We start from the raw sequence: 25,096 nt of genomic DNA on the forward strand, positions 1-25,096 counted from the left end.
GACATCTCAACTTGGCCTCTGAGGATGTCATCTCCGGATCTTCCCTGAGTTCACATATCCAAAGTGAATTCACCCGGAAGCATGGGGGTGATCCCTGTCGCCCTGCTCTCCTCCCCGCTCCCACATTCCATCCGCCAGCAAACCCCACCACAGCTGAGCATCTATCCCAAATCCCGCCACTTCTCCCCCTCCACCGGCCACGCTGGCCTGGCTCACGGCTCAGCCTCCTGCCCGTCTCCCCACCTCTGCTCAAGTCTCCCCGCAGCCAGAGGGCCTGTGAGACCCCGACTCTGGCCTCTAGCAGCCCTGCAGAAGTCCTACCACCACCCTAGGACAATTCTCAACCTTTGCTCACACCCTGGCCTCCTTGCAGCCCTGGAGAACCCAGACTGCTCGCTGAGGCCATCCCTTCCGCCCAAACACTGCCCAGCTCTCTATGGGGCCCACCCTTCTCAAACTCCCAGCTCTGGCTTAACACATGGGGCCTTCTCTCAGAGGCCCCCTGACCACCCTACGTCGGCTCCCTCAACCCATTTCTCTTTCTCCCATTACCCCGTTTATTTCCTAAGCTCCAAGAAGTCAGAAGGTATGAGCCCAACTTGGCCAAGCATGCGTGCGTGCGTGCGTTCATTCACTCATTCCATAGATCTGTATTAGGCATCTACTACCTACCAGGGGCTGTTATGGTCACTGGGGATTCAGTAATGAGCCAAACACAGCCCTGTCCACGGTCCCTGCTTACTTTATAGTCTAGTGGCAACAAATAAGCGAGCAGGCACATGAGTAAATGAATGCACTGGGCTCACACCGCCAAGGGGAAACATCCCGGAACAGATGCCTGGGGAGGGACCATGCAGTGCTGCCTGGAGGCAGGGGGCTGGCAGGCTCGGCCTCTGGCCACCCCTCCATCTCTAACGGTTTAGGAGGGATCATCCGGGAAGTCTGGGCATTGCCTGGAACTGCTGGGACAAGCTTGGTGGTGAGTCCAGTACCTGTGAGGGCAATTCTCCTGCCAGCTAGGAGGGCCAACACTCTCCCCAGGTAAGAGGAGACCACACAGCTGTTAGGTTAAAGGGTCCGAATTCTCTCCCGGGTCTGCTTGATTCTCTCTTCAAGTCAGAGAACCCCTTCATTCAATCCCTGCCCCATCGTCGCCTCCCCAGGGCCCTGCCTCATGCCTGCTGTTGCCCCTGCCCAGCCTTCACACCCTAATACCCTCAACCCAGGCCTAGCGTGGAACAAAGGTCATGCCCCCTGCAACCCACCCAGCACCTCTTAATGATGAAGTGGATGCTGTGCCGCTCCTCCAGGATCCGCTTCAGCTTGGGCACCCCGTAGGTGCAGGGACGCTTGAAGGGGATCTTGTCCGGGATGCCCACGATCTCCACAGCCTCCGGGTCGCAGGCAATCTTCCTGTAGGGGACGGGGACCATGTGGTCCAGGCCCAAGGCTTCCGCTGGAAGGCAATGGCGAGGCTGAGTGCAAGGTGAAGGCCGCAGGGCACGCAGGGCCCCAGGGCCATGGCCGCCATCACCTCCCACCACCCGGCACCTCTGGCCACCCGGTGGCGATGCTGAAATGTCAAATCACGTCATCTCTCTTAGAAAATGCCCACGGGCTCCCATCTCACTCAGGGATGGTCCAAGTCCTCCCTGGGCCTCTGAGGCTCGATGGGACCAGGACCCCATCACCTGGGACCTTATCCCCCTCCTCTCACCCCTCTGCTTGCTCATTCCTGTCTCCGGGCCTTTTTGTTGCTTCCCTAACATGCCAGGCACACGCCCACCCCAGGGCCTTTGCTCTTGCTCTCCTGTTTATTCAGATACTTTCCTCCCAGATAACCAGATGCTTCCCTCTCTCCTTCTCTCCAAGTGTCTGTCAAATGTCCCCTCATCAGCCTAAAACGGCCCCCTCCCAAGCCCACCCCGCTTTGTTCTTCACCCCGAGTTTATCAGGACCTGCCATTGCGGACATGCTCATCTATTCACTGGCTTACTGTCTGGAACCTAAGCTCCATGGGAGCAGGGGGCCCTTCACTGCCCACGTCTGGGACCGAGGTGGGGCTGGCACACCTCAGTGCGCCTTGCGTTTCCACCGAGTGAGTGATGGCTGCAGGAAGCCCCAGGCTCCAGGTGGCTCTGGCAGGATGCCGCTGGCCACGCAGGTGTGCCTCTTCCTCCAGCGAGGGCCTGGCACTCCTCTCACTCTTCAGTGACATAAATGAGATCCGGGCCGGAAGCTGACAGCTTTGCCGACAGCATTGCAGACAGAATCCGGGCTCATGAGTGGTTACTTGTTCTTTTCCTCTGGACTATGAGGTTTGGTCTAGTGCATTTCAGTCATTCACTTACACCCCAGCTCTCTATGTGTTTATTCATTCACTCACCAAACACTACTTGAGCACCCACTGTGTGCTTGATGGCACTTTAAAAAAAATTTTGATTTTTAGAGAGAGAGAAAGGAAGAGAAACATCGACTGCTTGCCTCCCATATGGTCCTAGACCAGGATTTAAACCCGAAACCTAAGTATGTGCCCTGACTGGGAATTGAACCCGAGACCTTTTGGTGTACGGATGACACTCTGACCAACGGAGCCACCTGGCCAGAGCGTGATGGTACTTTCATGCGTTCCTGTTCTCCCCAAGGCCTGGGAGGTCTCAGGAGATGAGCTGGACCGGATGTCCACCCTTTTTTTTTTTTTTAATATATTTTTATTGATTTCAGAGAGGAAGGGAGAGAGAGAGATAGAAATATCGATGAGAGAGAATCACTGATTGGCTGCCTCCTGCACACCCCCTACTGGGGATCGAGCCCGCAACCTGGGCATGTGCCCTTGACCAGAATCGAACCTGGGACCCTTCAGTCCGCAGGCCGACGCTCTATCCATTGAGCCAAACCAGCTAGGGCCAGGTGTCCACTCTTGCCTTCTTACTCTGTTCTCTCCCAAGGGACCTACATCTCCTCGCTGTTCCCTAGGCCCTTCCCCATCCTGGCCTTGTCTGTGTCCCCACCAGGCTTTGTCTTTGTCCTGACAAGGACCAGCCCTGAGCTGGACCTCCCTCCAGCCAGGCCCTGACCAGGGCAGAGCAGGGCTGTGTGGGCCCTTCCTGGGACACGGCCGACATGGTTTTCCTGTTGATGCAGCCCAGGTCTGCGTTGGTGGCTTTGGCAGCCAGATCCCACTGTGAAGTCACACTTAACTCACTGTCAAATCAAACCCTCGAAATCTCAACAGCTGTCAAACCATTTCTTCCCCCGACTCCCCACCTCCAACATCCCCAGCCACGCCCCAGCCCCAGCCCCAGCACTTGAGCAATAGGTTCCTCGAGTCTACGTAAATTCATCTCCACGTGGGTTCGTCAGATGGGCTGGGCCTGTCTTTTCAGCAGCAAGGGGCTCCAGTGGACGGAGGCATGACCCTGCCCAGCCTCCAGCTGCAGCAGGGCTGGGGAGAACCAAGCCACCATGCACAATCCGACAGCCTTCGTCTCGTCTCTACGTTTCCCAGGTGACAATGTCCTTGAGGCTCCCTAAAGGCTGCCCACCCCCCTTTCTTTGTTATTTTCCCCTCTGTACCCCAGCCCCATCACCTCCCCCAGAACTGGTGGCTGAAAGGACAGAACCAGGAACAGAATCTATTCATTCGGGGTCTGCAGGATGCCTCAGGTCGCCCAATGTTCTCACCCATGGGATCCCCCAATATTCACGGGGAGCCTCCTCCCCTGGGCAGCTGAAGGGAAAGCTGAGAAAGGGCAAGACCTGGACCACTCGAAGTCCAACATTCCTGCTGGGATTTGGCTGTGGTGGGGCGCAGGTGCTCATGTCTAGAAAAGGTTCCACATTCCGGAAACATCAAGAGCCCACAACAGGCCTGAAAACTGGTGGCTGCGTGCCAGCGAGGCTGGGGCACAGCCCTCCCCAGCTCCCTCCCCCTGCCTCCCATCCAGTTCACACCTGCCTGGGGCCTGGAGGACTCAGGTGCAGACAGCCCTCCAGTCCCGGGCAGAGGGGTGGAGTGGGTGGGCCAGCGTGGCCACATCAAAGGCACCCAGCCTATCCCAGACTTCTTACTAAGGCCTCAAGGGCCTGCTCAGCCCCACCCCAACCTGGAACTGTCAAGCTCATGTGCCCAGGCCTCCTCAGCCCCAGCCTGGATCAAAGGGCACCTCCTCCGTGAAGCCATCAATGACTCCCCGGGCCTGCTGAGAACTCACCTTCCTTGAGCTGCCTCTTTCTGAGGGCTCCCATCCCTGTGTGCTACCACACACTAGAGCAGGGGCCCTCAAACTTTTTAAACAGGGGGCCAGTTCACTGTCCCTCAGACCATTGGAGGGCCGGACTATAGTTTAAAAAAACTATGAACAAATTCCTGTGCACACTGCACATATCTTATTTTGAAGTGAAAAAAACAAAACGGCAAAAACACCCGCATGTGGCCCGCAGGGCCGTAGTTTGAGGACGCCTGCACTGGAGTGTGTGGCTGTACAGCACTGCCTGCTACCAAAGACCCATCTTCAGCAACTGCTGCAACACCGTGAGACCAGAGCTGGCCAGGGAGCCTGGCACAAGGCCGGGGGCTCGCAATGCATGACTGGTAAGTGTGCGAATCCATAAATGTGCGTGAAGAGAAGGGAGAAAGCAAGACCGATACGTGATACAGTAAGTATGTATGTGGTCTTCAACTCTGGTTCCTGGCGCAAGGGCTCACAAAACCCTTGTAACCTCCTGAGTGACAGGGGTGTGAAGGGCATCCTTTGTTATTCACGAGAAGCCCCTTTCAACCCTACCTGACCGGGCTTTGGAGGCCCACCTAGCCCAGGCTAAGTCTCGAAGAACAAGTGGGACTTGGCCTCCAAAAATGCAAAGGGCATGCCAGGCAGAGGGCACAGCACAGGCAAAGGCAAGGAGGCAGGAAGGGGCACGGTGCTGTGGGGAATTTGCAAGCAGCCATTTTTCATTTAACTGCCTGCCCCCCGATCTGCCTGCCTCCCACAGGTGAGTCAAGGTCTGGGGCTCTGCCATCAGCCCCACCCCCTGGAGAATCTGGAAGAGAAATATTGACACAACCACCCCCTACTCAGACAGGAGATGACATTAGCGCGGATGGCATGCGGGTACCAGCATATGGCTCTGGCTGTCATGTTAGGGAACACAAGTGACTGCCACGTAATGAGATGCTCAACACGCCGCCCGGGCCGCCCAGCGGGCCGCCGCCCACTCACCATATCGGCTGTTAAACAGGATCTGCACGCACTCCCGGAGCGTGTTGATGTCCTCGGTTTCCTTGATGAAGGCGTCCCACTTCTCTATCAAAACACAGGAGGTACGAGTGAGGCCCAGTCAGAGACGTGACCCCGTGGTCAGGCTGCCTCGTGAAGAGACGCCCCCGCTCCCGGCCGGGGCTGTGCCCCAGAGACAGCCACTCTCTCTCCACAGCCCTGGGCCCTGGCTTTCCCCTCCACAGCCCTTCCACCATCCCCACCTCGGACCCTGACGCCCCAGCCTCCCCCAGGAAGCAGCCCACACAAATCCAGGATGCTCTGACAGTCTCCCCACACGCTCTCTCCTCTGGCCTCCGTCTGCCCCACGGGCAGAGGGGATGGTGCAGGCTCAGCCGGTCCATCCTGGGCTCCTCCTGTCCCAGACAGGTAGGAAGTTGGGAGAACGCTCCCTTGGAGAACAGAGAGGCTGAGTCCTGACCTCAAAGACCAAACGCTCATGCCTCATACATCCGGGGGTCTCACCTAGCCTTGGTGTTGTTGGCTTTCCCTAAACCAGTGATGGGCAACCTTTTGAGCTTGGTGTGTCAAACTTCGCCAAAAAACTGAGCATTACTCGGGTAGTGTGTCACTTTGAGGAAAAAACATTATTTTGCAAATGTTTCATCCTCAGGAGCAGCAAATGTTTCATCCTCGGCATGCGGCCGCCTCAGTGGCCGCATGTCATCAGAAATGGCTACGCGTGTCAGTGCTGACACGCGTGTCATAGGTTCGCCATCACTGCCCTAAACCCTAACCCCACTGGCCTCTTACATGAAACCAAAGCCTCTGCCTCAATTTAACTGGAATAACAAAAGTGATCATTTGTCATTATAATTATAGAGCGACATCTTTAATTTATTAAGTGCTTACCTGTGCTAAGCACTTTATATATGTATAAATATAATATCCGATTCAATCCCTCATGACAACCTTTAAACATAGATATTATTTCTATTTTTCAGATGGGAAAACAGGCTCAGAGATGCTCAGTATTTTGCCTGAGATCACCCAACCAGTACCCAGCGAGATTCTATCCCAGCTTGGACCCCTTGCCCACCAAGGCTGCTCCATCAGGATACCTACATCCTCCCCTTGCCAGGGATGAACCTTGTTTGGGGCAGTTGGGTTTCCAATCTCATCAAAGGGGACTAGGTTTTCTAAAAAGAGCCTCTCATTGAAGGTGAGGCGGAGACCTCCACGAGGCAAAGCTGCTGGGAAGTCTTCATCCCTCTTTGGTATAAATGAAGCCCACGTTTTCCTGCTCTCGGTTCTCTGTGAGGTACTTTCCAATCTGTCCACATTTTTTTCATACTCCTTGTTTCAAGAGGTGGCGTTTAATTCCTCCCTCTCCCTTTGCGTGTGGATTAGATCAAGCTCTGGCTTCTAACGGGTAGAATGTGGCAAAAGTGACAGTGATTTCTAAGGCTAGGTCATAAAAGACATGTGGCTTCCTCCTCACTCTCCCTGGGATCATTAACTTCAGGAAACCAGCTGCCATATTGTGAGGATACTCAAGCAGCCCTGTAGAGGCCCAAGTAGTGAGAATAGGCCTCCTGCCGAGAGCCACACCACTGAGCTTGGAAGCGATGACTCCAGCCCCAGTCAAGCTTTCAGATGATCATGGCCACAGCCGACATTGTGACGACAACCTCATGAGAGATCCTGAGCCAGAACACCCAGATGAGCTGCTCCTAAATTCCCATCCTACAGAAACTTTAAGATATAAATGCTTGCTGGTTTAAGCTAACTCTGGGGGCAATTTGTTACGCAGCAACATGTAACTATTACACTCTGGTTTTACTCACAAGTCCCTTGTGCAGAGCTGTCCTCCTTTCTCTCACAAAGAGATGGTAGACGCATTTCCATTTTATCAAGCCCCACCCTCAGCCCCCGACCCCCACTCTGGCCAGGGTGCTGCCATGGGCGCTGTCCTACCTGACTTGTCATGGACAATGGAGAAGAGGATGCGCTTAGAGGCATGGACGTTCTGAATGAGCGGCCCACCAGGCCCGGTGGGCTTCTGTCCTGGACAAGGAAAAGGAAAGGTACAGGTTCGAGGTGGGCCCCCAGCGGGGTCCCCAGATCTGGCCTCGGAGCACAGGCATTGGCTCTGGGGTAACAATGTCACCCAACACAAACACCCCAGAACTGAGTCCTGTATTCATGAACTCTAGGCAAGTTCTCTAACCAGAGGCCTGAGACATTCTTGAACAGAGTCTGCTATCCAAATGGCAGATCAGGGAAGGCAGGATGTCTGAGGTCACCTTTTACAGGTGGGGACAAAACAGCCATGTAAATCCCACACATTTGTATGTATGTGGGCATCCTTCTGTCTCCTTATAATAATAACTAGAGGCCCGATGCACAAAAATTTGTGCAAGAGTAAGCCTTCCTTCCCCCGGCTTCCCTCCAGCACCTGGGACCCGGGCTTCCCTCTTCTGGCTGCTGGCTGGCACCCAAGACCCGGGCTGGCTTCCCTCTGGCCTCGGCTTCATCAGGAAGGATGTCTGGAGTGACGTCCAGAAAATGTCTGGTCTAATTAGCATATTATCCTTTTATTATTATAGATAGTAAACATAACTTATAAGCACCTACTACATGCCAACAGTTCTCAAACTTGAGCGTACATTGGAACCACTTAGTGGATTTGTCCATTTGCAGACAGCTGGGCCTTGCCCCCAAAGCTTCAGACTCAGCTGGACTTTGATGGGGCCTGAGCATGTGCATTTCTAAGAAGCTCTGTCATTTAATCATGATCACAACAGCTCGAGGTAGGCACTACTGGCATCTCCATTTTACAGATGAGAAAACTGAGGCTCAGAGAGATAAAGATTTGCCCCAGGACACTTAGCCACTAAGTAGAGAAGCCAGGATATGAACAAAGTCTTTCTCATATCCAGCTGTTCCTTCTCTGACGCTTCCAGTGTCCCTGGTCCAGTGGGAATATAGTAGGTGCTTATTAAATGCATGTGACCAAGCATGTTTTCCATAGATTCCTCTGGGAGTCCTCTGGCTGTCTCTTGGTCCCAGGCCAAGGACACTGTTCACAGAAGGCTGAGTGAAGGCCTGGTGTCTGACTGGGTCTAAGCCTGAATGCCATTTGTCCTGCCCTAGCCCTGTGCCCCAACATTCCTCCTTCAGTTTTGGGAAGGCCTGGATACCCTGACTTGCCCTAGAGGGTGCCCTAAATGAGCAACCTCTGTCCCACCCCCAGACATGGGGGCCCTAGCAGAAGCTTACCACAGCAGTCAGAGAAGTCCTGGGCAGTGGGAGTCTTGGACTCAGGCCCAGGCCGGCTGAGGCCCAGGTCGCTGGGGGCAAGTGGGTAGGTGGGCACCTCCTGCTTGAGCTCTCTCACAGCGTGGTTGGGGAGTGCAGTGCTGTACAGGAAGCTGGCCATGGAGGAGGAAGTGGCGCTGGGGGGCAGGTCCTGGGGTGGCCCCTTGGGGGCCTGGCCATGCAGGCCACAGTCCCGAGACCCCTTGGCTATCAGGGAGACACCGTTCAGCTCCACCAGGGCCTTTGAATCCCGACCGCCATCCTCGAGTGGCCTGGGTAAAAGAGACAAGGACACACAATAGCTCTGTGCACCTGACCGCTGGCTACGTAACTTCTGCAGCCCCTCAGCCCTCCCTCCGCAGAACATGACAGCCTGTGAGGTACGCAGGACAGGAGCCATTCCCCATTCTACAGGTGGGGGGGCGCAGGCCTGGGGTGGGGCGTGACCGGAGAGGCCAGGCCCGGCCCTCCGCCTCTGTGTCCCCGTCCACCAACGGTGTCCTTTCAGCTGCAGTTAATCCCTCCACCTCCCATCATGCCCCTCTTCTTCCTGGCCCGTGTGCTGACAGTGGGGCTGGAGCACGGATGGCCCTTGGTCTGCCTTGCCACCTCCACACTCTGCCCGGCCGCCCCTGGAGTCTGCAGTGCTGCTGGTGCTATTTCCCCCAGCCACGCCTCTCCCTGCCTCTCTGCACCACAGCGAACCCCGGGGAGGCCTCCCGTGACTAACGCCTGCTCAGGTAACACTCCATGATGACACTTCTGCCTCACCTCCACCATCAGACTGGCAACTGTTACAACCAGGGTCCCCTGTGGGTCTGAAGGGACCACACGGGGCTGAGCCAGCATGGAAGCAGGTCACCCTCCTAGCCTTTCCTGGCCCAGCCCTTATGGCCCAGCCACCGGACCCTGGCCCTCTCCCAGGCAGGCGGCCTCACTCACCTCTTGAGCTTGAAGCGGATACGGTGGCTGTGCTCCAGGATGGCCATGAGGGCCTTGGGGTCATACTCAGCCGGCCTCCGGAAGGCCAGGCCCTCGGGCAGCCCCTGCACGGCAAGCAGCCCTGGCTCCCTGAGCAGCCTCTCGTAGGGCAGTGGCACCACGCTGGCCCTTCCCAGGGCCTCGCCTGTGGGAGGAGGGATCGAGGAGAGGGTCTGGTGTGAGAGGGCAGCCAGGATGGGTGGGGGCCAGGCCTGCTCCAGAGCTGGGGCCATGTCGAGTGACTTTCCTTGGTGCTGGGTTCCCAGGAAACAAGAACTCCATCAGCTCCTTAAATGCAGATTTCACACAGAATAACCCCAGAGGCCGGTGGGTGGGGGCTGTGGGTAAGGACCCATTGTCTGAGGGCCAGGGCTACCCATGGAGGCATCTGGGTGGAGGGAAAAGCAGGCCAGGGGCTGTGGGCACGAGGTGAGGTGAGGAGGGGTGAGAGAGAGGAGAGAGAGAGAGAGACAAGAGGGCAGGAGAGAGATTGCAAGGAAAAAGCCATAGGGAGGAAGGGAGAGGAGAATGAGAGGGAGAGAGAGTAAGGAAGACGGAGTAGAGAGGAAACAGAAAGAGGGGATTCAGAAAAAGAGAGAGGAGAGCTGAAACCGGTTTGGCTCAGTGGATAGAGCGTCGGCCTGCGGACTCAAGGGTCCCAGGTTCGATTCCGGTCAAGGGCATGTACCTTGGTTGCGGGCACATCCCCAGTAGGGGGTGTGCAAGAGGCAGCTGATCGATGTTTCTAACTCTCTATCCCTCTCTCTCTTCCTCTCTGTAAAAAATCAATAAAATGTATTTAAAAAAAAAAAGAGAGAGAGAGAGGAGAGACAGACTGAGAAGATGGAAAGGATGAAGGAAGGGGTGAGAAGAGGGGAGACTGGCTGGGGAGCGAGGGGGTGGGAGGGCCAGAGGCCTGGGCTCAGAAACATCCGTTGTTGCCCCTTTGCTACAGCCCTCACCTCAGTGCCACCTCTGATTCTGCTCCAGGTGGGGAAGGAGGCCAGGGCAGAGTGGGCAGGGGCACAGGGGACTCTGCGCACGAACCCTGCAGCTGGCAAAAGTGTCTGCAGTGGCGTAGCCAACCACGAGTGACAAGCCCTCTTGTCCCAGGGTGGCCGGTGTGCTTACCCAGGGCCTCTGGGCCCCATCGCCCCGCTTGGCCTCCTTCTCCCGACATTTACACAACAGCAGGAGTCCCCTCACAGACCTTTGCTCCACAGAACCAGAGAGGAATGGGGAAAGGTACAAAGCGAGTTAGAGATAATGAGGTAGGACCTGCCCAAGGTCACCTGGGGAGTGTGAAGGGACCGCTGGGCCCTGACTCTGCAGCCTGGCGCTTCCCACGAAAGGCCAGGCCTGTCCCTCCCCAGCCTCGGAGGAAAGACTTGGCTGCCAGGTAGCCTTCACTCCGTCATTCAACAAATGCCCTCTGAACCCTGCTGCTGCCGGGACCTGACCTGCAGGCTGGGACCACAGAGACAGCAGGTACATCCCTGACCCCGCTGGGAGCAGCTGGCCTGGTGAGGGGAGAGGGCACAGTGGGTACCCAGAGGGGGCCCCAACCAGTCTGTGGGGGGCTCTGAGCCTTAGAGTAATATGGTGTCCACCACACAGAGAAGGCAGTCCCCTAGGGCACAGTGCTGCAAAGGCGAGGGGGTGTGAAATGGAGCCAGGGTGTGCTGGAGAACAGGAAGTGGTTCAGGAGGTGGGTCAGCCCGGCCGGCCCAGCTGGAGAGGTGGGCGGGGAGGGGCTGTGGTGGGTGCTCAAGCCACACTGAAGGCGACAGGGCACCCCCAAAGGAAGCACAGGAAAGAGCATGGTCAGACTTGTGCTCTGGGAAGATGCCCTTGGTCACAGGTAAGGAGGCCTGGGGCCATTTCTCGGTGAGAGGTGGCAGTGACCACCAGGGCCTGGGCAGGGGCAGCGGGGATGGTGGGTCAGGACACGGGCTGGGGCGGAAGATCCATGCCTAGAGATGCAGGAGGAAGGAGAGCTGCACTGAAGTGTTGCCCAGGGTCCATAGTGGGCAGAAGGGAGCCTCCTCATCGGAGCGGGGACTAGGGCTCCCACCCGCCTGGGGCCCCCAAATGGAATGAGGAAGGATCTTACTATAAAGAACATCAAACACCTCCTCTACCATCTTCCGCAGAAGGTACACATCTGAGCCATGCTCCAGGGTCGACCGAGGGATGTTCCGGCCGCCAACCTCACCCCGAGGCACCCTCTTGTGGTGCTCTGCCTCCGGCTCCTTCCACGGGGGTCCTCCTGTGGGACACAGAGCACACGGAGGGGTGGTGAGCACCCATCTCACCCCCTGCCCGGAGCTGGACTGTCCCTGCCCTGCGCTGAGCTCAGCAGCGGGCCACCCAACACCAAGTGCAAATGAAGGAGTGAATGAATGAATGAAGAATTAATGGGTGAGCAAACCCTGCGTAGGCCAGGCTTGTCATGGGGCCTGGGTCTTGACCCTGGCCACCCCTAACCTGCTGTGTGACCGTACGCAAGTCTCTTTCCTCTCTGGGCCTCAGTTTGTGAGCTCTCACTGGAGACCAGCTGGCCTGGCTCAGAACTGGGGTCCAACGAATGTCTATTCCATCTGTCTCTTTCTGTGCTCTGACACTAACGCTCCATTTTAAACAATCGAGGCCCCCGTTTTCTGCTCTGCCAAATGGGGAGATGATGAGGACCCCACCAGGGGGCTGAGAGGCTTGGAAGAGGCAGGGTCATGCAAGGCTGGGCTAGGGCGGAGGCTTAGGCGTGCCCGTGGGTCCCTGGGTGGGGAAGCTGCTGGAAACAGTGCAGGAAAGGAGATGAGAGGAGAGTCCATCGGCCCCCTCCCAGCGTGCAGCCTGCTCTCCTCCGAGGATCTGTGACGCCTGAAATAAACCAGCCCGAGTTCCCGGCGCTATAAATAGTGGCTCTGCCTGGCTCCGGGAAGCCAGGTGCACCTTCCTCAGGCCCCAGTCTGGCTTCCAGCCTGGCCAACTGGGGACCACAGACCCTGCTACTGCCCACCCTACCCTGCCCCGGCCGCCCGCCCTCCCTTAGAGAGGGTGCCGGCTCTGAGGGCTGAGTGGGATGGGGAGGCTGGGGAAGCGGCTGGGCCCCAGGAATGATATGTCCAATGCTAAGGGGCGGCTTTCCCTGAAATGGCTGATCCCAGGGTCCAGACCTGGGGTATAAGGAAAATGCTATACTGGTAAGACAACAGCTGGCATGTACTGAGTGTCCACTAAGTGCCAGGCATTGTTCTAAGTGCTTGCCAGGTATTAACTCATTTAATCCTCAGACCGACCTGTGAGGAGGGTAGCACTGTTCTCCCCTTTCACAGATGAGGAGGTTGAGGCCAGGTAGCAGGTGGCAGGGCCAGACTCCAGGGCCTGCCCTTAACTCAAGAGCTCGAATGCTCGATTGAGTGCTAGCCTTCAGCGCTGGGGCCAGGCCCTAATCCTGTAGGACCCAAGAATCCACCAGAAAGGTGAAGGTGGGGCACCAGGCGCAGATGGAAATTTAGGGCACAGGAGGCTGGCATGGTGTGGGGAGCAACCACAGCAAAGGTTCGAGGGTCGGAGGGGCCTAAATGCGGCCTGAGGCGGAGGCTGGGCAGGCACCTGCCAGGTAGAGGAGAGGATGAGGACCTTCCAGGTGGGGGAGAGGCAGAGATGGGAAGGGACACAGAGCTGGAGAACCAGCATGCAGCGCAGCGCAGCCGGGATAAGTACAACCGGGATAAGAAACGCCGGGAGGTCAGATGCAGAGGCAGGGCCTGGGTTAGGAGGGGCCCTGAAGGCTCAAGTAGCGTTGAAGGGTTGGGGGCCTCGGAACAACTCCTCTTTCTCGGGGGCTTCCGGCTCACAGCCCTGAATGTCGGTCTCTGCTGAGAGCGACCGGAACCCTGTGGCAGGCTCTTGGGGTTCCCGTGCTGCATCCCCCCCGATTCTGAAGGAGTGTAGCAGAAAGAGCATGGGTTTCAGAACCAGAGGCCTGGCCTCAGATCCTGCCTCGCTCACTCGTCGGCTATGTCCCTGGGGAAGTGGCTTATGCTCACCGGGTCTCTGTTTCTCGTTTGTGAACCAGGGGTAACTGTAACTGTGCCCGAAGCCTGCTGGGAAAAGTGAACAGCAGCAGTTCGTGGCAGGGCCAGGGCACAATTTATCAGAGCAGCACTAACTGCTCACATTTACCGAGCATTTCCTATGTGCTGCTGGACATGTCCTGTTGGATGATATCACTATAACAATAACAGGGCCTACCCCATAAGGTTGATGCCAAGATAAATGCGTTGGCATTGTGAAGGGCGTTGCATACAGCAGGTGCTCAGTAAGTATTAAACAAGTGTGCTCAGCCTCTGTGTCAGGGATGCACAAGAACTGGGCAGCACTGGGCTTCAGTGTCCCCTTCTGTCAATGAGTAGATGGGGCTGGCTGGCCCTGGGGTTCAGTCAGCCAGGCGCTACCAACCGAGGGGCTGCTGTATGATTCCAACTAAACCTGGGGCTGCCCCTGATAACGCCAAGTCAAGGAAGCCTGCACAACCCCTTCCTGTCCAGGGCGTCCCCCAACAGCGTCCCCCAGTGTTGTTCTGGGACCCAATACCCTGGCCCTGCAGAGTCCCGGGGTACTCACGGCAGAACCTGAGGAAGTCTGATTGCAGCTCCTTCCGCGCGGTCAGAAACATCCTCCCCTTCTCGGTGCCCACCACGAAGGCGCTCTCATCATGCACAGCGACACAGGCCACCTCTGCGTTCAGCTTGGAGAGCGCCGAGCACTACAGGGGGAGCAGGGTGCGTGAGCCGGGGAAGGTCCCCCATCCCCGCACACCTTCATGCCAGCTTTGGGGGTGGGATGTGAGTTCCCACCAGCAGCTCCAGGGAGCAGTCACACTCCTCCAACATTCTCTGTCTTAGAATCTGCAGTGGGAACCAATGAATGACCCGGCCGCCCCCCACCCAATCCCCCCACGAGCTTGGCCAAGGTCAGGGGGAGAAGATAAGTTTACGGAGGCTGGAGGAAGACCAAAGGCACAAGGCCTCTGCCCTTCCTTCTTCCCCAGGTCCTCCCTGCTCTGGGGTGGGCTTCCTCTGTTAGGCCTGGACCCAGCCCCAGGGACAATCCTGTCCTGGACTCTCTAGGCCCTGGATGAGGAAAAGGCAGGATGGGCCCCAGGAGAACCAAGGCTCAGACAGATCTAGGCTTCAATCCCACTTCAGCCACTTCCTGTTGTGGGTCTGGGGCAGTCACACCCCTCACTGGGCCCGTTTCCAAACCTGCAGAATGGAGACAAGCGGCCCAGCTCGAAGGGTTTCAATGGGTTTGGTTGTGGGGATTCAAGGAGGCCTTGTTGGCGGGAAAGAATTTCTAAACGGGGCATCCGTGTGGACATCCAGGCAAAGAGGTATTTTGCAGCCCTAGAGTTGAGGTTGGCAGGCTCACTGCAAGGGGAGCCCTAACACAGGGGACCCTCAACCAAGACCACTAACATCTCAGGCCTCTGACCTATCTCACCAGGAAAACCCTGCCTGTAACTTTCAGCATGCAGTCGGTGCCTGATAAATGCGGGGTTTTCTGAGTTAGGTAGTGCTTTGCTGGCTTCTAATCTCAGCTCTGCTGCTGTGTGACCTAGTCATGTTCCTCACCCTCTCTGGGCCATAATCATGCCTCTTGTCCAGCTCCATCCTAGAGTTGCTCTGGTGAGGAAGCTGGGACATTGTAGGGCCAGCAGGCCTGTCCCCATTGATCCCCTACTGAGGGGGGTTTTGTTTTCTATTCTCTAAGATTAAAGCAAAACCTGCCACTCCCTTCCCCACAGCAACACTGCAGGATATTAACAAACAAGACCAACAGATCTGGTTGTTTCTAACAAAGGAGTGGCTGTCAGAGTTGGAGGAGAGCCTTGTGGTGTGGTAACTTCTCAGCTGAAGGAGCTGAGGCCACAGCAGGGAATCGACTCACCCAAAGGCACCAAGAACGGGGGCCGTGAGGAAATGCCTGGAGGAGGGTCTGAAACAGGGGTGGGGTGGGGTGGTGATGACGGACAGCACTTGCCCACACCCCTGCGGACCACCTGAGGACCCTGGCCCCGAGCCCCGGAGGATGCCAGAGTTCAGTCACTTCCAAGCAAGTGCCTTGTCCCCCGTGAAGGTCCCTCAGGAAATCCGTTAAGGGCCCAGGGGCTGGGGGAGCTTGTCTTCTGCATGTCGCCAGGCTAGCTACAGAGTCATCGGCTCCTCCAGGCCCCAAGGAGCCTCGGAAAACCCTCTAGACCAGTGCTGCCCAATAGGATTTTCTGCCATGACAGAAATATTCTGTTTCTGCCCTGTCCAATACCGTGGCCACTTGCCTCATGTGGCCACTGAGCACTTGAAATGAGGCTAGTGTGACTGAGCAACTGAACTGTTTACTGTACTTAATGTTAGCTAGTTACAATCTACATGTCAGTTGCCTCTTGTGGCACGTGGCTGTGGTCATGGCCACCCGTGCCTGTGTCGGCTGCGTTCCCACCACCAGCGGGCTACTACGGCTGCAGGGCCCGGGGCGGCTCCCTCCTCAGGGAGGCGGCTCTGTGCAGGGCAGGGGTTGCACCCAGCCACCTTCCCCGGGGGGCGGCTGCCTCTGGCCCAACACCACCTACGCTGCTCTAGAACCACCTACAGCAGAACAGCCTGGAAGGAGGCCCTTTGTCCTAGGGAACTGAAGACTTTGCACCCGAGTCCACTTCAAAAACTGGTCATACTGTGTGACTTCAGGTAAGGTACTGCTGTCTCTGAATTTCAACTTCACCATCCTAAAATGCAGATTTAAACACACACACACACACACACACACACACACACACACACACCACCTGCCTACCCTCCATCATAGAACTTTCCCCGGAAAAGGATAGAGGAAAATTATATTATTATTTTCTCATTTACTAGTAAAGGCTTAGATATGTAGGCAACGGTGCCAGAAGAGTAATTTATGAAGCCCCATTTCTCTCTCCCAGCCCCAAGATGCAGTTACAGCTGTTGCTGTAACACTGGGATTACAGCTTTCTAACGAATCACTGCCCGCACACTATCTTCCAGGGGCTGGGAGGGAGGCTTGTGACCACGCCAGCGACGGGCCTTGAGTAAGAGTTAATGAAACGAGGAGCAGGGGATGAGGACTGGGGCCAGCCTTTATTCCCAGGACTGGATGTTTATGTACTTAACCTCACTTGAGCCTCTCGTCCCCTGACCTACGCAGAGGTGGGACTCGAGCTCCAACGTCTGGTTATAAAGCTGGGTGCCCCACTCCCAGGGGTGGGCCGGGGTACTCACCATGGAATCTAAGGCAGACACAAGGCTGGTGATGATCTCGTCTTTGCGGGCGAAGGCGGAGTTCCAGCGGTCAGGCCCACAGCCATTGGTGGGGACGTCACAGCGCTTCCCCAGCAAGGCCATGGTCACCTGGAGAGAGAGAGGGAGCAGACAGAGGTGGGTGTGCGCCGCGGGGAGTGGAACACGTGGTAGGGGCCCGCCCCGACTGGCTTGGCCCCAGACCTCAGGGCTGTTCCTGCTTCCCACGTGGGACGAGTCAAGAGCTGGCCTTCTCTTCTCCTAAGGGTCTTATGTGCAAGATGGAGTACATCCCCCAAGTCTGCAGCCTCAGAGCTGAGCCCAGGACCATGACCAGTCTGTCCAGCAACCCAACCATCAACTCTCCCCATACGCACTGCTCTGGCTACAGCTCTCTCTTGCTCACACACCCTATGTGACTCCCTACTGCCCACAGTTCTGGACTCAGCTTGGTATTCAAGGTACCTGGTCCAGACACCCATGTTCCAGCGTTCTAGGTGTCATCATCCCCCAAACATACCCACATTCTTTAAAAAAAAAAAAAATTTTTTTTTTTTATTGATTTCAGAGAGAAAGGGAGAGGGAGAGAGAGATAGAAACATCAATGATGAGAGAGAATCATTGATTGGCTGGCTGCCTCCTGCATGCCCCACACTGGGGATCAAGCCCGCAACCCAGGCATGTGCCCTGACTGGGAATCAAACCATGACCTCCTGGTTCATAGGTCAATGCTCAACCATTGAGCCATGCTGGCCAGGCAACGTAGCCACATTCTTGTGGCTCCCCAGCTGTCACAGGTTCCACTCTCCCGGCCCCGAGTGCCTTTCCTGGCCCCTTCGTCATCTGTGGACTGCCTGCTCAGCTTTTAGTTGTTGCCTCTGCTGTGAAGGTACCCACCTCCCTCCACTTCCTGCCCTCTCCTGCCCCAGCTACCCTTGCCGTCTTCCCACATGTCCTCGAACTCCTCCATCCCAGCTCTGTATCAAGCCACAAGCGCCCCCGGGGAAGGCCACTGCCCCGAGGCCTCTGAGCCACAGTCTACTTCCTGGCTGTCAGGACTCAGTCTCAGAGATACAGAGGTTGCTTCCTCTCAGACCTGGGTTTCTCACACACAGGACTTTGTCCCCTCGTCATAAGGCTCCTGGAGAACAGAGCTGCATTCTCCCCGTCTCTGGGGCACCCTCAGACCAGGGCCCCCCTATCAGGAATTCCCTAGGCAGGAAACTGGCCTGCTGCCCCTGTGCCACCCAGCCTGGCCTGGGCACCCACCAGATGCAAAGGTCAGCCTCCCTCAGCTCCCGTCCCATCCTGCCCTTCCCCTTCCAGACCCCAGGAAACATGTCGGGGGGCCCACCCACAGGCCTCCTTAGTGCTAGTGCCTTCCTTAGAGGCAGCTGCCCCCTCGCTCATCCAAGCCAAGGAGAGGGCAGAGGTCAGTCGGTTTCCCTCTCGGGGCCCAGCCTCATCTAGCGCTCTGTGCATGGCCCCAGGGGGTCCGTTTAGGGAGTGAGCAGGGACCAGGGCTGCGGCCCTTGGAGGGAGTTTGCAGATCCGGCCTCCTTACTTCCAGCAGATCGGAGTGAAGGAGTCTGTGTACATGACTAGGGATGGGGCGGGGGCGGGGAACAGCACTGGGCAGGTGAGAGCTGGGTCTGGCACCTTAAAGGGTGCCAAGCCCGGAGTGTCTTCTATCGGTGCAGCTGCTCCTGGACCTTACGCTCTGTGAGGACAGGGACCAGTCTGCAGGTCACGGCTGCACCCCCAGGGCACAGCTCAGGGCCGGACACAGACGATGGACCAAGGACTGTGGCCTTTAAGTGGCTCATAACACCGAGGACACAAAAGAGCAAATGTCTGAGTGTGTCACATATAACAAGGTGAGAGGTGTCCGACTTCAGTTACAGAAACAGTCAAAGGAATTAGGGCCGCATCAGAGCTTGGCTCTGGCCTCAGTCTTGGCCGGAGTCTGCTGTTGGCTGTGGGTAAATATTGATTCTAACAACTGGCCAGTCAGCAGTTGGCCAAAATGTATATTGGGTTCACTTCTAAACGTTTATTAAATGTATTTCTTCCCCTACATTGCAATATTATAGACGTTCAAAATCCACAGCATTAAGGATGCCGAGGGTATAACAGGCCATGAATAAGACGTGCTAATGGACCAAGAGGCAGCAAGCACGAGGGCCGGGGGCCTTCTGTGGCATGACCAGCTGAGAGGTTTGTCAGTCTGGGGTGCTTGTCCCCGCCCCTCAGCTGCCCCCGCGTGCCAGTCCCTTGAGCCATTCCCAGAAAGGCCTCTGGCTGCCAGCCTCCCAGCTGCTCAGTCCAAATCAAATCAGGGCGAAGTAGGAGGCACCAGACTGCACTCCAGCCCTGGCCTCCAGGTCGCCCCAGCCGGCTGCGGCTCCTAATCCACTTAGGAAGGATCCAGGGAGTCAGAAAGGGAGGGGTGATGGAGGGAGTGAAGGGAGGCTGGGCTGGGGGCCATGCCCTGACTCCTTGTCTTGGCTATTTGGGCTCCCAGGACCCTCTATCCTAAGCCAAGAAGGCCCAGCCCTGGGCAAGTGGGTGTGTTTGGGGACGAAGGTGAGAGAGGATCCTCCTGCAAACTCCCGGGCCTCTGAGACGGGCGGGTTCCACGCAGCTGGAGCGGCTGAGGCTGGGGCAGGGGCAAGAGCGCTGGGCTGGGAGCCATGAGCCATGACCCCTGCACACAGGAGACCCAGACCCAGGTCTGCTGGGACCACACTGGATCAACCATGTAAACGGGGGGTAGTTCTAAACTGAAAATGAGAGAAGGGAAAAGAAAATCACCCAATAAAACCAAAACACTCTATGAAACAGAACACAAAGTATGACAGGCAGTTCACAAGGAGGGCAGTGCCCAAGCCTAGACAGGAGCAACGCCCCTGGAGGAGGGGACGGTGTGTACTGAGGCGACAGCCTGAGCCCTCACACCCTGGTAAACAGACGGGGCCAGGTGGGGTGAGGCTGGAGGTGCCCGAGTGCCGCTCTGCGGTACCTGGAGAGGACATCAGAAGTGACACCATGAGCAATGGGCAGCTGGCCCCTGACCTGGGCACAAGTGGCCAGGGAGCCCTCAGTGACAAGGGACTTCCAGCCCCCCTGGGCTCCTGGTGGGCAAGGACCGTGAGGGTCAAGAGGCAGGGAGACCGCGAGCACCCGCCCCATCCTCAGTCACCTCCCACCTCCTGGGCACTGCCCTCCTGGCACTGACTGCCACGCGCTAGTGGGTCCTGGGCCCTCTCCTCTTCCCTGTCCAGCACCCTCCCTCACTGCTAGGCAATCTCTGGGCTTTAAATATCACATATGTGCTGGTGACTCGATTTCTCGCTCACGTCTCCCGAGATGCCACCCCCAGCCTGCCTCCTCCACTCCTCCTCACTCTCCACCATCTACGAGCAACTCCAAGGGAGCACTGCGTGCCTCTCACTCAGATCTGCTTCTCTCTGGTCATCCACTCAGGCTGGAACCGAGGCCTCATCCTCGAGTCCCTTCTCTGTCACTTCTAAAACGGTCCGGGGCAAGTCTCGCCGCTCCGCTCCAGAACGCACCCAAATCTGTCCACTCTTCGTCACCTGCCACCACCCTCGCTTACCCACACCCTGGCAGTGGCCTTCTCACAGCCCCCCTGCCCTTCTGTGCCCCCCAGTCCCCCCTGTAAACAGCAGCCACATAAATCCCATGTCGCTCTCCTCTTAGAAGCTTCTTGTCTTCCCACTTTCCGCAGAATGGAAAGCAACCTCCTTTCGCGGCAGGCCCCGTGTGTCCTGGGCCCACCTGGGCCTCCCATGCACGTTCCTCCCGGAGGAAGGCTGCTCCAGGTCTCCACCTCCTCCCGCTGCCTCCTTGGCCCCACCACGCCTCAGCCCAATCACCAGCTCCTGGGAACCCTCCCTGACCATGAAGCCACAGCGGCAGGCCCCACCCCGTACACGCACCCCTCCTGTCTTCCTTTACTGTCTTCGTGGATCTGAAGTGACGTGTCCGTGAGCGTGTCGCCTGATTTCCCCCACGAGAATGTGAGCTCTGGGTGGCCAGGGGCCAGGCCTCTCAAATTTACCGTACCCCCACGGTCTTGAACGCTGCTTGGGGTTTCATGGGCACTCAACAAATATTCAAGAACTAACAAGTATGACAGTTGGCCACTTCAGGTGGGGGCCAGGACATCTGCAAGCGATGAGCAGGGTGTCTGACAACTTTTGGCTTGTCTGGCTCTCAAAAAACAAGAGGTGCGCGGCCGGTGTGGCTCAGTGGCTGAGGGTCGACCTATGAACCAGGAGGTCAATGGTTTGATTTCTAGTCAGGGCACATGCCTGGGTTGGAGGCTTGATCCCTACCTAGTAGGGGGCGTGCAGGAGGCAGCTGATCAATATTTCTCTCTCATCACTGTTTCTCTCTCTCTCTCTCTCTCTCTCTCTCTCTCTCCTCTCTCTCCCTCTCTCTCTGAAATCAATAAAAAACATTTAAACTCCCCCACCCCCACCCCCGCCAAAAAATATCCCAAGAGGTAGTATGAGAGATTGCAACTCCGGCCACAGTTAGATCATGGAGGAACAGTCCTGGAATGGAAAGGGAGGGTCGGTCCCAGGCCTACAGCACTGGCAACACCTAGACAGCCATCAGAATGCCTGGGGTGACGCATCACTGTGATCCCCAGCCACTGGGAAGTGGGGATGAGGTCTGTCCTTGTCTGTCTGTCCCTAAGCTTGGTCTTTCCTGTTGGGAGGACTCCTCCTCCCACTCGCCAGGACACGGGGAACAGGAAGACCAGTGACCAAATCCACAGCTGACACTCAACCAGGCTGATCAACTCGCCCTGGGGCTTGCCTGGGTTTAGCCCAGAAACCTATCAGTCCCAGGCAAATGGGATTGGGGGGCTGACTGGGGGGCGGAGCCAGTTGGTCAGTCCACCACACAGACAGGGCCAGGGGCCCAAACGCCCCTCTCGGCCTCTGAGGACAAGGACAGACACCAACAAGGAAGACAAAGTCATGGACATTAGGTCCTATCTTCGGGTCCAAAATATTCAGCTTCACTTAGGGCGGTGATAGACAGGCTTGGGGCAGAGAAGGAGCCCCCCAAGGAGGGGCAGGCCGCTTTATCCAGGGAGATTACAGGAGGCAGCGGCTCTCCAGATGTGCCTGAGGGTCTGGCAGGGGTGTGTGTGTGTGTGTGTGTGTGTGTGTGTGTGTGCGCGCGCACGTGTGAGGGGGGACAGAAGCCCCAAAAGCAGGGCTGGGGAGAGCAGACTGGGATCCTGATCTGTGGGAACACTCTATGTTAAACCTGCCCTATCACTCAGCTTTCCAGCCTCACTTGCCCATCTGTGAGGGAGGCAGGCAGCGAGCACAGCTGCTGCCAACATCTGCCAGCCCCACCCCGAGATTCCGGGCCCCAGAAGCTCTCAGGTGACAGGTCCCCAGCAGGGCCCAGGACAACGTATTGTGAAGTTCCCAGGGGATCCTGACAGGCAGCCAGGTACAGGTTGATCTCTGGGGACATTTCCTGCTCCAACATCCCGACTCCAGTTCCCTCAGCTCTTCCTGGCTGCTGCCTCCCTCCCTCGCCAGGATTCCTTGCCTAGACAGTGGCAGCTTCCTGGCCGCTGAGAGCTGGAGGTCAGCCCGGTCCCTGAGCCAACAATTAGCCAAGCGCTAGTGTCCATGTCTGAGTCACTGCTGCTACTACCCAGGCAGGCCTGCCTCCAGCGGGGAGGCACCCACGGAGGTCAGGCCCACAAAGCCCACTCCAGCCGGCCCTGGGGCCAGGGCGAGTGCACATCCGATCCCAAACACCCTACCACTCAGCCTGCACTCCCGGCCAGCGGGGAGGTGACCCTGAACCTGACCTTTCCGCTGCCCATGGCCTGGACGCCTACGGGAAAGGTGCTTGGGGCAGGTTTAACACAGCAGTGTTCCTGCAGACCAGGATCCCAGGTCTGCTCTCCACACGCTCCAGCCCAGCCTTATGGGGTTTCTGTCCCCCTCCCCGCCTACATACACACCCCTGCCAGACCCTCAGGCACAGGTGAGTACCTGAGCTGCCCCAGGGGCCCAGCAGAAGTGAATGGGGCTGATGGGGTCAGAGGTCAAAAGGGTTGCAGACGAACCTCTCAGCTGGGCCCATTGACAAACTCCCCTTCCCCACCCACCATCCTGGATGCTCCCTTCATCCAGGGGTTCGACAAGCCCCACCCTCCCCTCCTTGTCCTGCTTCCACTGCGAGCTCCTTCCTCCTCTCCCAAGCTGGAGAGCCACCCTCACGCCAACCGACCATGGCTGCCCACCAGGGGCCCCTGGAGTGGGGCCTCGCCCTCCCCCTTGGGGGCTGTCATCCTGTTTATGAGCAATCGGACATCCATGACCTCCAACCAGGGAGCGCGGCTGGTCAGAGGGGAATAAAGAAACGGAGGGTACAGAAACCAAGTTGCAGAGGCAGGGCATTCTGGCTCAAAGTGAGTGACAGAGTCAGGACGGGATTTGGGACGCAGGACCCACTCCTCATTCAGAGGAATGCGGCTAATGGTGGGACCCCAGGTGCAGCGACAGGCCAGCTGGGTAGCTGACAAGACCCGTGGCCACGTTCCTGGCTGGCAGCAGACAGGACCCGAGGCAGGGTTTGCGCATTTGATGGCCAGGGCCGGGTGCCAGACCCTCACACCATGAGCCCAGGGACTCAGAGATGCACACAGAAACACTAAAGGGCCCGGGAGCCAAAAAGCAAGTGCCATGGAAGTGGGCACAGCTACCATCTCTCTGAGGGGGGCTCTGCAGAGGGGAGGCAGGGAAGGAGCAGCAGGGCTATTTCCTAAGTACCCAGGGCTGGGTAGGCCCCTGGGATACAGTTAACTCTCAAACCACTCTCATGTTACAGAGAAGGATTTGGAGGCTCGGGCGCCCTGACCAAAGGCCTCAGAGCCAGGATGTGGCAAAGCTGAGACCTGAACCCAGATCCTGACTCCCCAGGCTGGCCTGCTGCCCCTTGGCCCGGCACCCACGGCTCCTTCTTCCCTCCTCCCCTGCATCTCTTCCTCTTCCAGGAGGCCACCTGCTCCTCTGGGCCCCCTGGGTCTGCCCAGTACCAGCCTGGAATACAGAACGAGGCCTGGAAGGGTGTCTCAGGGGAGGGGCAGGTTTGGAAGAATCAAGAGATACGAAGAAGGTGGGTGGGGAGCAGGGGGGCACCCTGGACAGAGGGGGCAGCACAGGCCGAGGCATGAGCAAGCATGTGGCGTGGGTCCTCACTGAGGCTGGAGGGGAGCTGGTGCAGACAGACCCCTGAAGCGCTCTCAGACCACGGTCCCATTCCGGGACTGTCCAGGAGGAAACGCCTGCAGTGTCCCACCTGTGGCCCAGAGTTTGGGCCTGCACTTCAGAAGGTCCTGCCCCGCCTTCCTCTGCGGGGCAGGCAGTCTGCAAGCCTGAGAGGACACGCCCCACGGGAGCCCACATCTCCCCAGGCCATCTTCTGGGTACTCAGGCCCCCGGAATCATCTGGGCAAGCACCCCCCATTTCGGGCCCCCGAGGCCTGTTTGCTGGTGTGTCCTCCCATAGTGGCTTTAAATATGACTGCAAACGCTTTGACACTTAATATGGGCCTTAATAACGCACTTCTAACCAACAGAGCGCTCCGAAGTGCTGCCACGAGACCTCCAAGGCCAGGTCCCCAAAGGTACTAGGCTCCTCCCTCTGTCTGAGACACACCCCACTGGAACTCTGAGCCAACATGTCTTCAGCATGACACCACCATGCTGAAGAGGCCGAGGGGATCTAGACATGCCTGAGCAGGCGAGTAAGGAAGTCTCTGAGATGACCGTAGCCCCAGCCATCTTTTCGCTACAATTGTTGGAGAAACCTTGAAAAAGAACCACCAAGCTGAGTCCAGTCAAGCCCCAACTGTGAGAGATTAAATGGGAAATGACTGTTGTTTGACTTTGCTAAGTTTGGGGCTACTTGTTACACAGCGATAGTTAACTGATACACCCCGAGGATAGGCCATGCAGACGCAGGTACCCCGCAAGGGGCAGCTGCTCAGGAGCGTGGATAGAGCTTGGATATATGTGAGGTATCCACAGGCATGTGCACAGGGTGGGGAAGAGCTGGGATGAGTCGGCTGGGAACCTCCTCTTGCCCTCCTCTTCCTAGCTGGCATATGCTATGGGAGAGCCCACCTACAAGAACGGCCACTCCAATGTGCCCGTAGGGACTCATGACAGGCCCAGAAAT

General features: G+C 57.3%; 1 protein-coding gene across 2 annotated transcripts in view; it reads right to left on the reverse strand.

Moving 5' to 3' along the window:
- GTF2IRD1 (GTF2I repeat domain containing 1) overlaps window positions 1–25,096 on the reverse strand; it is a 104,402-nt gene that overhangs the window by 56,334 nt on the left and 22,972 nt on the right. For both annotated transcript variants that reach the window (XM_054714836.1, XM_054714837.1), the window contains exons 2-9: window positions 16,829–16,957; window positions 14,151–14,292; window positions 11,635–11,790; window positions 9,483–9,666; window positions 8,502–8,812; window positions 7,197–7,286; window positions 5,223–5,306; window positions 1,273–1,456 (exon numbers count right to left, since the gene is read on the reverse strand). In XM_054714836.1, the coding sequence (XP_054570811.1) occupies window positions 1,273–1,456; window positions 5,223–5,306; window positions 7,197–7,286; window positions 8,502–8,812; window positions 9,483–9,666; window positions 11,635–11,790; window positions 14,151–14,292; window positions 16,829–16,951 (1,274 nt within the window). In that variant the 5' untranslated portion in view covers window positions 16,952–16,957. The remainder of the gene's footprint in view (window positions 1–1,272; window positions 1,457–5,222; window positions 5,307–7,196; window positions 7,287–8,501; window positions 8,813–9,482; window positions 9,667–11,634; window positions 11,791–14,150; window positions 14,293–16,828; window positions 16,958–25,096) is intronic.

The sequence above is a fragment of the Eptesicus fuscus genome, chromosome 4 (genome assembly GCF_027574615.1).
Source record: "Eptesicus fuscus isolate TK198812 chromosome 4, DD_ASM_mEF_20220401, whole genome shotgun sequence".
Classification (NCBI taxonomy): Eukaryota; Metazoa; Chordata; class Mammalia; order Chiroptera; family Vespertilionidae; genus Eptesicus; species Eptesicus fuscus.